The 10,834-nt window shown below is 41.5% G+C and overlaps 1 protein-coding gene across 10 annotated transcripts in view; it reads left to right on the top strand.

Moving 5' to 3' along the window:
- The window catches only part of SYNE3 (spectrin repeat containing nuclear envelope family member 3), a 78,495-nt gene that overhangs the window by 32,456 nt on the left and 35,205 nt on the right, over positions 1-10,834 (top strand). For all 10 annotated transcript variants that reach the window (XM_074825040.1, XM_074825039.1, XM_074825042.1 and 7 more), the window contains 7 exons: positions 3,069-3,230; positions 3,973-4,317; positions 5,466-5,602; positions 7,575-7,722; positions 8,473-8,655; positions 8,919-9,062; positions 10,062-10,196. In XM_074825040.1, the coding sequence (XP_074681141.1) occupies positions 3,069-3,230; positions 3,973-4,317; positions 5,466-5,602; positions 7,575-7,722; positions 8,473-8,655; positions 8,919-9,062; positions 10,062-10,196 (1,254 nt within the window). The remainder of the gene's footprint in view (positions 1-3,068; positions 3,231-3,972; positions 4,318-5,465; positions 5,603-7,574; positions 7,723-8,472; positions 8,656-8,918; positions 9,063-10,061; positions 10,197-10,834) is intronic.

Raw genomic sequence — 10,834 nt, 5'->3', positions numbered from 1 at the left:
CAGCTGAATGCCTGAGCTGCCTCCCAAAGAAGGCTCACTGGTGTTTGTAGATTACACTTGTGTTTGAAGAGCATTTTTAGGTCCCGTGCAGTTGTCCAGCTCTATCAGAAGTCAGGCTCTTGGACAGTGTTTCTTAAATGGTTTGCTTGTGACATTGCTTCTCCGGTATGAGCAAATGGTGGGGTTTTTTTTCTTTCTTAGTGCTAACATGTATCCTTATAATTTTCAAATTTTAAAAGCTTGTAATTTTCTTTTAATTACATTGACAGGAATATTTGTAGATTTGGCAGCCATGTCCTACATGCTTTCCCTTGTCTAGTAAAATAGCAATATGCAGAGGTAGATGGCTGTGGGTTTTAGCCTAAGTGGTAACTGAAGATGGTGAGAAAAGTTAGGATATACAGTATGTTGATATTTAGACAAATATATCAAATATGTCTGAGCACATCAGATGCATTTCAGTCCATGTTGTCTCTGTTTACTGAAACCTAGATATTTATAATGCCAACCCTCATGTACCCTGGAGCTAAGACTAAAAGCACCAGGAAGGGCTACAGGAGCTTTCTGTACTCTACTTGAGATGCCACAGAGGGATTTAAAGCGGGAACTTCCTTTATGTGCTGTAGATTGCCTTCCAGAGGAGGCTTGTTTGCCTTTGACTGTAAGGGGAGCTTAGGGGAGAGGCATTAGTTTCCTATGCCTCTGTCCACCCTCCTTGAGTACCCAGGGCTGGGCATATCCTGCCCAGACACATCTCTTCCTCTGCAGTCCATAGCAAACCCATTCTTTTCATGTCAGTGCTCTCACTCTTTCCAGAGCTATGTCTTTGCTTAATGTCTCCTCACATTAACCAAGTGCATCTGGAGATGGAGTTTAACATGGTCCTGCTCCCTGAACAGCTAACCTAACAGAAACAAGTGATACCATATTTTTCATCATTAGAAAGTTTCCCTGCCTAACCTCCTGGGGCAGGGGGGGCTCAGCCACCTCTTTGTAAGTCTTTTGTTTGGCAGCTAGCACAGTCTATCCAGATCCATGGCACCTCCTCCTTGACCTCACGGACCAGCAGGAGTATCCAAACTGTGCGTTCCTTTGTTTTGACTGAATAGTCTGTCCAGGGGTGGGTCATTTGGACTTCCTTTTTAACCCTCTATATACTAGTGTAAGACTTCTGAGTTTAATAATAGCTCTGCTTTGTTATTCTGACTTCCTGCCTTTGGAGCTTCTGTGAGCACAAGAAATTATCTTAATTCCCTGGAATCAATCAGCTTAGGCTGACTTATTTCACTTTGATGTTTGGCCCATTTACGCCTCTCTAAGATTGCATTCTTCAAGTCCCTAACTTGAGGTGAAGGTGAGAATCATTTATCCTGCATGCACCTCTGCAGATTTGAGAATCAAGGCAAGGGGATTTAGCAAACAAGTGAGGTGTTCTGCTGGATACATCTTGGCCACAGATGTCTGCAGTCATAATTCTGCTTATTGGTCTCATCCAAACCCATGTTTGCATAGGTGGTGCTATTAAAGGTCCTGCCCTAATAAGTGAATAGCATTTCTTCTTCCTTGGGAAGCAGTTGTCCCTTAGCTGTCCCTCTTTTGTCCCAAAGAAAGTCAACTAACTTCAGGGGAGTCACTCTTGATTTGCACAAGTCAGCAGAGATTGCAGTGGCAGAGTGGAAAACAGACTGATGTGGTGCCAACTGGAGAGTGGTGACTTTGTACTGCATCATGGGCATAACCTATCACAAAGGTGAAGGGTGGAGTCCCAGAGGAACGACCACTCCACAGCACATGGGAGATCCCATGGTGACTGATGCTTATGGCACCCTTCTGCTGGCCTGGCTGGGGAAAAGCTGACAGGACCATGATGGCCCACTGCCAGCTCAGGCAGGTTGATGGGTGTGGGGACATGCCCAGAGCCTCACAGAGACAAGGGAAACGCAGAGGGGACTTTGAAACTCTGCTCAGCATTGCAGCTATCACCCTACTCTCTGTGGAGGGCAGCTGGGATGAAGCTCTGCTCAGGATGCGTCCCATGATACGCAAAATGAAATTCAGCCTGATGTCTATGACAGCAAAGTCTTTCAAGGGTGCTGCAAGCACTAAATGGATTGCAGAAGGAACAATTTTTTTCTAACGTAGCCATAGTGTACCTCAATTGCTCTCCATGCCAACTGGTGAAGGGCAAGAAAAAATCAGTCTGACTTTTTAGGAAATAATACTTAGGTTGGACATTATGATATTATGATATTATACTAGTGAAACAACAGAGCAGGATTCCTCATGATTCGTGTAAAATTTCCTTCAGCAAGACCTAAACTTCAGCTGACAAAAAGGGTAGTCTGAGCAAATGCGATTCTGCCTTGTTGTGAGGAGTGCCAGACTGGATCAGTGGGAAGCAACTCATGATGTGCAGGACTCTGTGCAGGGATTGTTGGTTACAGGGTGCACACAAAATAACTCAGAAAATGAAGCCTGTTCCCCATAGGCTTAAATTTGATTCCAAGGTCTGTGATACCACCACAGGATAGTTTGTGATCTGATAGTTAAATAAGTATTAAAGTTCCCGGGCTACATGATTGAAGGTGATGGTCCCTTTCTATACAGCCTGCTTAAATAATGAACGCTCTCAAACAATTTGCATGCCCCTAGCACAGTCCCTCTTATTCTCATTTTCAGATAGGCAAAGTCAATCTGCTGTGTGCTCATCTTTATTTTAACCAGCATAGGGAACGTAACTGCTTGTCTCCCACATTAAAACCAGAAACAAACTTCTGTCTCTTTTTCTAATGAGAGAATAGGAAGTTTTGGAAATGAGAGGCTAAAAATTCACCTGAGAGGACCTTGCAGTTTTTCTCCTCATAGACCTGCATCACGACCCAGATGGGCACAAGCCTTTATGTACTTTTGTGTTCTGTTTCTTGAGGTGAACTGTGAATTCCTGTGGAGGCCAAGTGCTATCGGGGCTCGCAGACAGGGACTCTTGTTTATAAATTCTGGGTTACAGTGTAAAGGAAAAAGAGCCAGATAAGCACTGTCCTCACTGCTTCTGATGTCTCTTGTTACAGAGGAGAGTGGAACTGCTTGAAAAGATAACCAAGGAACATGAGCAGTACAGCGCTAACATCAACCAGTTTCAATCGTGGCTGAATGGTGTGACAGAAAGATTAAACTGCTGCATTGGAGAAGCAACCAAGTCTTCAACAGAGGACAAGTTAAAGGCACTGAAGGTCCTTAAACGATACAATTCTAATAAGGAGCTAGGATTGTGTGTTCTTCATGCCTGTATATGATTCTCAAACCACACAAGGGTGTACTTGAGAAAAGAATTACACAAAGTAAGGTGGTGATTGTAATATGGACTAGGGGAGAAGAGTTGTATCAGGTCCTAAAGCTGTTAGTACATATGGTTCTCCCAACTGTGGCGTGAGTCACAGGCTGGTCTGTTTTGTTTTTCTTAAAGCCTGATCCCCTACGGTTATGTGATTCTTTGAGAATCTTGCCCTTTAAACTTGTTTAAATGAATGATATTTGGTAAACATGATCCAGCTAGAGCCTGAAAGCTCACAGGGTTTGAGAGTTTAGAGCTGCTGATAAAAATACCATTGTTGAGAACAGTATCCAGTATTTTGGTGCCACTGCTTAAACTATTTAGCTTTAAATCTCTCAGAGATCTGACTATTAGTATTTCTTAGTGCCTGCAGCTTCTGTTTTCTTTGGCAGAGACCTCAGGTGACAAGCATTTGTGAAAATCAAGCCAATATTTTCAGAATCATGGCAGTTAGTATGACTCAGAAGGCAGTTAAATTACCAACCCTGGCTTCTGATCATTTGAAAAAAGACATACTTTGAAATAAGAAGTGAAGAACAAAATATGTATAACCAGGAGAGGTGGTCTTTTTTCCTACTGCTTTCAGCTTTTCCCCAACTTCCCATTCCTGCCGCTCATCTTTATTTAACTCCTTCCTGCAGGAAATTGCCAAAAACATTAGGAGTGGTGGAAAGAAATGGAAGCACCTTGAAAATCAGAGTGCAGAGGTGATTCAGAATACCTCCCCACTCGGAGCTGAGAGAATGAAGGATGAACTCGAAAAGCTAAGAAAAGCCTTGGAGAAGTTGAAACTGCTGAGTAAGGAGGAGGAGGAGAGATTGCTCAAGATCCAGCAGTCAGAAAGTGCCTATGAGTCTCAGGCCAGACAATTAGAAGCAGGCATCCAGGAGTTGAGAAAAGATTTACAGAGACTAGAAAATGACCTAGACCCTGGTGAAGGTGGAAAGACTGAAGATGACTTTGTAACTCTGTGGAGAAAATGCAATGTAAGTTGTTACACTTTGTATGCCTAAAACCAGCAGGATCAAGTGCAGTCATAGATTGAACACGCATAGTCACATCCAACAGGTGCCTGTCCCATTGGTTAAAGGTGACAAGTATGAGTATGAGTGTGTTTGAAACAGACTGAGGAAAATGTGAATAGTAACAATGGAGTCAACTGTTCTAACCTTTATCTCACTCTGCACAGAGGGAGTAGGGTTGGAGTTTGTGTCCTGAGTTCAAAGAGACCATATGCAAAAAGAGCACGATACAGAGCAAACACCAGTTTGCTCTACTTAAAAAGAAGCAGAAAAATAATGCCTCACTATATATACAAATACATACATACATACACACACAAATACACATATTTCTGGGGTATCTGGTAAGGCCATTTCTATATTATAGCCTTCATCTGTGTAAGGTGGGTACCTGTATTACTTTACCAGCAGAGACATCTTCATTCCGAAGAAGTCCCAAGTTTGTAGCAATCTAGTATTTACACCAAAATCAGTATGTTGCAAAAATCAGTGCAAAAAGTTTGTCACACATAAAGTAGATAAGAATCTTTACCACTCACTTCCTCTTGAGGGCTGGTTTTGCATTTATTATTTCTTCTCAAAATGCCTTCATTGCTATTTGTATGTCTAGGACTTAGCAGCTAGCTGGGAAAAGTATATGCAAAAAGGATCCATAAAATACAGACCGGTTCAATCCAGCTATATTTGCATGTTTTTTCTCTTGTTTTTGTTTCCCCACGTCACCCTAGAATTAACATTCTGCATATATGAGTCTTTGAGAAAGATCTGTTCATGCAAACAGACACAGTTAAGACTGCTCCAAAAATGCATCTCATGTTATATACTGCAGTCAGTGAACTGAAACTGGGCCTGTTTGTGATTCACTCTGTTCAAACAGAGAACCCTGCAGATCAGATGCAGTGGCTAGGCAGTGTGAAGAGAGGAGAGAGCCTGCAGGAACAAAACTGTTCCGGAGAATGATGTCTGCCTTAGCAAAGTCCATATTCCTTACAACCAGGAAAAAAGGCAGCAGAAAGGGGACTTGTGAATACCCTGAGAGACAGCCTTACCTCTTCATTTCATGTGCCAGATACTACCTAAGGTGTGATCTGTTCCTTACTTTTATGATTAAGGCAATGAGAGCATCTCTAGCTGCAGAAGAGTCCAAGGTTGAGAGGCTGAAGGTTCAGCTTAAGGAACTGCTACGGTTTTCTCAAGATGTGCAGCCACACGCTGAGAGTGTTGTCTCTGCAATACAGCAGTATCAAAGGTAGTGGGAAGTCTGATTATGCTGGGGGGGTGTGGGGGGAATCTTCTTTCAGACATTGAAGGGATTAACAGGGGCCTAAAACAAAAGTGATATGCCATCCGATTGTAGGTGATGGGTAGAAAACAAAGGCTTTTGCTAATTACATCCACATTTCAGTAAACCTGTAATTTTAGACATTTGCTAGGAGCTGTAGGCTGCTGGCCATTTTCAAGCAATGATCTTGCATCATTAGTGTTGTGTGTGGTTTGAAGAAAATTAGATTGTTGGCAGCTAATTTGATCTTCTTAGCATTTTATAATAATAATTTATGTATTTTGCTTGCCTTTCATGACAGCAACTAGAAAATCAGGACAGGAGCTGTAGTAGTAAACGGTTCAGAAGAATTACGGCCCTCCCTTGTTGAGTTTGTTGTGGTGACTCATCAGCCTTAGCAATTATTTGGCAGAGTTTATTCCCCTTCTCCTGGCGGCATGGATGCATAATCCTGTTTTCAACTTGCCTTGGGTTGGAAACTCTGAAAGTTTAGCCTCTCCCCAGACTTCAGTGTTTCCGTTTCCAGGCTGCCTGGAATCAGGAAGTAAAGAAGCTGCAGCAAATTTTGCAAACTAGAAGGAAGGATCTTTTTTTTAAGGAAAAAGAAAGGTCAGTTTTTTTACTGTATCCAAGCTTATTTTCCTCTGTCCAGTGCACAGTATGCTGTGCTGCTGGAAGGGTTATAGGTCATTAAGGGAAAGGATTTCAGTTTAAAAACTTAACAAGTAAACAATGTCGAAAGAGAAGCAGAGAAGGCAGGGAACTTGCCTCCGAGTAGAAAATGGCAGCTGCCCTTTGCCAGCTTCTCTCCAAAGCTGCTTTGCGAAGTCTGGCAGCCTCACGCTGAGCCTGGCAGGGGCAGCAGAGCAAATGGCAAAGGACATGTAATATCAGAACTCTCTATTTGCGGAGCTTTTGGCCCCTGCAAGCTTGCCTTTGTCTAGCTCTGTAAGGTCCCAGTGACACAGGTAAGATTATTGTTTCTGTTTTTATAGAAAGGCAGTATTAATCTTGGTTGGCATTGCTCTTGCCTGCCTGTCTTGTGAATTTGCAGGATACTGTTCCCATATGAACATACATTTTGGGCTGCATTCTGCCATATCAAATAGGATTTTGCAAACTGGGAGGTCAGGAAAGCTGAGAAAAACAGGAGACAGCTGCATGGGGTGTGTCTCTGCTAGGCCTTGTTACTCAGCTGTATTTTGGATAAACCTTTGTAAAAGAAGCCTAGATATTTAATGAATGTGTGCTGATTTTTTTTTTTTTTTCAGTATATGCACTCACATGAATATATAGCTGTGCATGTGTGTGTATACATATATCTAAAATACAAAGCTTTTATCAGAATCACTTCTATATATTAATATAAATACAAGTGGTTCTACAAAATTTTAAAATTTATATCTGAAAAAATAGGTATTTTTCTCTTTTTCTAGATAACATAGGGTGGTCAAAGATTTCTTAATGTAATTTTTGTGATCAAAGATTTCTTAATGTAATTTTTTAAAGGAACAAAGACTCAATAATTTGTAAAACAATACAGGCAACTGCAGTTAAATTCTAGACACTCTTGGCTTGCTCCTCCCATCAGTCAGTGAGACTGCTCCAATAATATGATTCGTTAAATCATGCTGGTGATAGCAGCCAAGATCACATACAAGGAGAGACTGCTGGCTTCTAGGAAGGAACAGTAATTCCTGATACACAGTTGCACAAGAGACAAATGTGTTTTACAGCGTCTAAATAAAGTTTTGTCGGATGTCTGACTGACAGAGCAGCTGTCAGCACGCAGCACCAGGCTCAGACAGTAAAAAAGACTGAGGCTTTTGTGTTGGATAGAGTTTACACACAAATATTGTGTTAATTCATGCCTTGAATAGGATGTTTGGACTTGAATTTCTTTGTAATCCTTCTCTCGGCTGTCACTTTAACCTTGCAGTGTTAGAGGCAAGACATCTAAAATGAGCACTGATACAGAAACCCAACTGAGAAGACTCTTCCAAAATCCCCTGCAAGATTTTGAACAGTGGAAGCCATCAGTCCAGATGCTCCTGGAGACTCCGGAGCCAGAGCTGGCTCACATTGAGGTAGCAAACCTGTTACTAAGTTCAGACACTGATACTTGGTTTGTGTTTGCCCAAGTGATACCAGCAGCTGCCTGCATACAGCTGCCACACAGCAGCAGCTGGAAGGGCCTTTCCAGTATGGCAGGAAACTCCACAGTGTGGAGGTTAATACTTAGCTCTAGCTGTAGCACAATGTCTTACTTTCTGCCCTCCATTTGGTTAACTGGAGTTGTCAACTGAATAGGCTGACTTAAGATGCTACATACCTTTAACAATAATGATAATATTGTTTAGCATTAGCCCAGATCTCCACTTCATAGTGAGTAGTAATGTAGTTGTGGGATTTTAATGCGTGGTTTCTGCACGTGCCCAGCAAGGTGTGTTTGTTACTTTGTCATCCCTGTGATCTCCAGAATAAACGTGTCTGTGAACAGGGATGGAGTTTATCCTTGGGATGAGCATTCAAGCTGTCCTTTCTGTTGGTTGTTTAGGCCTCTCCTCTGCACAGACAACTCTTTCCATAGTACAGCTTTCCTCTATTTCTGTTCACAAAATGGATGCAGCCCTGGTGCTTCTAACATTATCAGGAAGACTTTTCCTTTAACTGGGCGCTGTCCAGGTACCTTCTGTTACCCCTTTGTCAGCCCAGCATGCTGTTTTTATCTGACTTTGTCATACCGCTTTGGTTGTGTGATTTGTGTGAGGATAGTATGGTTATATGATTTTTATTTTTTTTGGTGTGATTTCACTGGAAGAATTTTCCTCCTTTAGACTGCTCTAGCTGAAAGCTCCCAGTTCAAAGAGAAGTTGATGACATTACAGATGAAGAAAGATTTGCTAAACAATGTCCTTGGTGAGGAAAGAGCGAAGTCTTTCCTGCAAGAAGTAGCTCAAGCTTCAAAGGAGAGAGAAATTCTACACAGAAGTCTGCTGCAAAGCAAGAGCAAAGTCCAGGTGAGCTTCAAAGCCCATATATAGTTTTTGCCTGTGACAATGATCAATCTTTTACTAAGCCAGTTTTATAGATATAAATTTAGTACTAATGAGCTATGCCAGATCCCTTTTTCTAGGTTGATCAAATATGGAAATAAATTTGTGGTCTGTTGCATAATGTAGCTTGGTGTTTGTTCTGACTGTGAACTGGACATTGAGAAAAGATAATGCCAAGGGATATATGTGGAATGCTGGATCTTTTTTCTTCTTCTTTCTCCATCTAGAATTTGATATCGCAACATAAGGACTTTGATGCTGGTTTTGCACCTTTGCAGAAGAAATTATCTGCCATCAAAGCCGAATTAGATCTAGAGAAGGAACCGCGACCTGACCTCTTGGGTAAAAAGACACAACTCCAGAGACTCCAGGTACCTTACAGTAATTTGACCGTGATAGCCTCGGTTAATTGTGGTTCTGTTCATTCATATTTTATTAGCATTAGGTACGCAGTACCTTGTCCCCTCAATTGGTTGTGTTAGATAATTTCATTTGGTTCAGTTATAGCATGGAGTAGATGAAATTGAAGCAATGCAGTCGAAGAACTGGCAAACTGGGCTTGAGAGAAGGAACAAGAAGCTGGAAGCTGTTGGTGCCACACCTTCTTGGGCTAGTTTTATTGCTAAAGAAAATGTATCCTGATACCTCCCACTAGGAGTGAAACTGCACAAGATAACTTGAACCAATCTAACTCCCTTCAAAAGCAGGGAGTTCCCATTGTCCCACCTCCTTCTGCATTCCTCCCCCCCGCCCCCCCCCCCCCCTTTCCTGCTCTTCCCCTTGTCACAGCTTTGACACATGCTGGATTTACCCCACAGGCTAATTCAGCTGGCCAAGATAAGAAAAAATAATCAGCATAAAAAGATGATAATTTTCGACTAGGTAGTGTTTTGAGCTGGTTCAGCAAAGGGTCCAACATACAGTAGAGCCTGCTCAAGGCTCTACAGTGGGACGGGAGAGGGGAGAGAAGGGCAGGAGGAGAAGGGAGGGGATGTGACTCTTCCTTTTTGCCATGGTGAGCTATGATGATTCAGGTATATGGTGCCACTTCACCCTTGGTGACCACAGGGGTGTTATCACCATAGTTCTTTGCAGCACTTAGCTAATTATTCTATGTCTCCTGTGGCAGCTTCTCAGCAACTTGTCTTCTTTGTTATCAACTGGTAACATGTAAGAACGTCCAACCATTTATTTCAGAAACATTTACTTCTAGACATCAAAAAAAATATTTTCTTAATGACAGTGATTGTTCCTTTTTTTTTTTTTTTCCCCTCACACTGTCAAATGAAACTACTTTTAGTGTATGTTTTGTGGAGGTCCTTGCCACATCTAGCACATTACCCATATGGAATCTGTCTTTTCCTCTGCAGATGATGCAAGATGACTTGTCAGAGCTTATGATTCAAATGGAGGAGGTAGAGAAGCTTGTTCAGTCAAATACCACACACAGGCATGAAATGAATCAACTTTCATCTGACTCTCAAGCCCTGAAGAGATCATTGGAGGTAACATAAAGAAGAGTTTTTAGTTGCCTGAGGAGTTGTCAGTTCCCACTATTTAAAAATATTTTAAAAAATCTTTGAGTGCACGAGATTATATGCTTTGAGTGACAGATACTTTCATTTCAGGGGAAGAAGGCATGAATTCTTATGACTTTGATAACTCTTCTAGGATTCTCTGATTATCTGTAATGTGATTTCCCTTTGGGATAGGATACCATCCACACAGATTTTATATCTATATAAATTGTTTCTGGAGTGGGCCTGAGATTTCTGACCAAAAGACCTCATATTATCGTGGAGGTGCTTGGACTTCTTCACAGATTCCTGGATAGTGTTTTTGTATCAAACTATTTGGTTTTTTTATAGCTTTGTGACAAAAAAGTTAATGAGAGAAAAGTGTTGCAATTGCATAATTACTTATTTTGACCTGAGGCATTTTGTAGCTTGTAAACATAGCTATAAAAGGACCTTCCAAAGCAGTCTCAGATGAAGAGCTTATAAAATTACCTTAGTTATGCAGGTCACCATAAAAATATGTATGATTAAGTGTTACCCTAATATGCACTGTGAAATTCTAGTTTCAATCTCAGTAATTCCATTTATTGCTGAACTGGACTCTTGCCAAAAAGGTTTGTACAGTC

This window comes from Strix aluco, chromosome 4 (assembly GCF_031877795.1).
Source record: "Strix aluco isolate bStrAlu1 chromosome 4, bStrAlu1.hap1, whole genome shotgun sequence".
Classification (NCBI taxonomy): domain Eukaryota; kingdom Metazoa; phylum Chordata; class Aves; order Strigiformes; family Strigidae; genus Strix; species Strix aluco.
The sequence above is the reverse complement of the archived record's forward strand: the minus strand, read 5'-3'. Positions and strand labels throughout refer to the sequence as shown.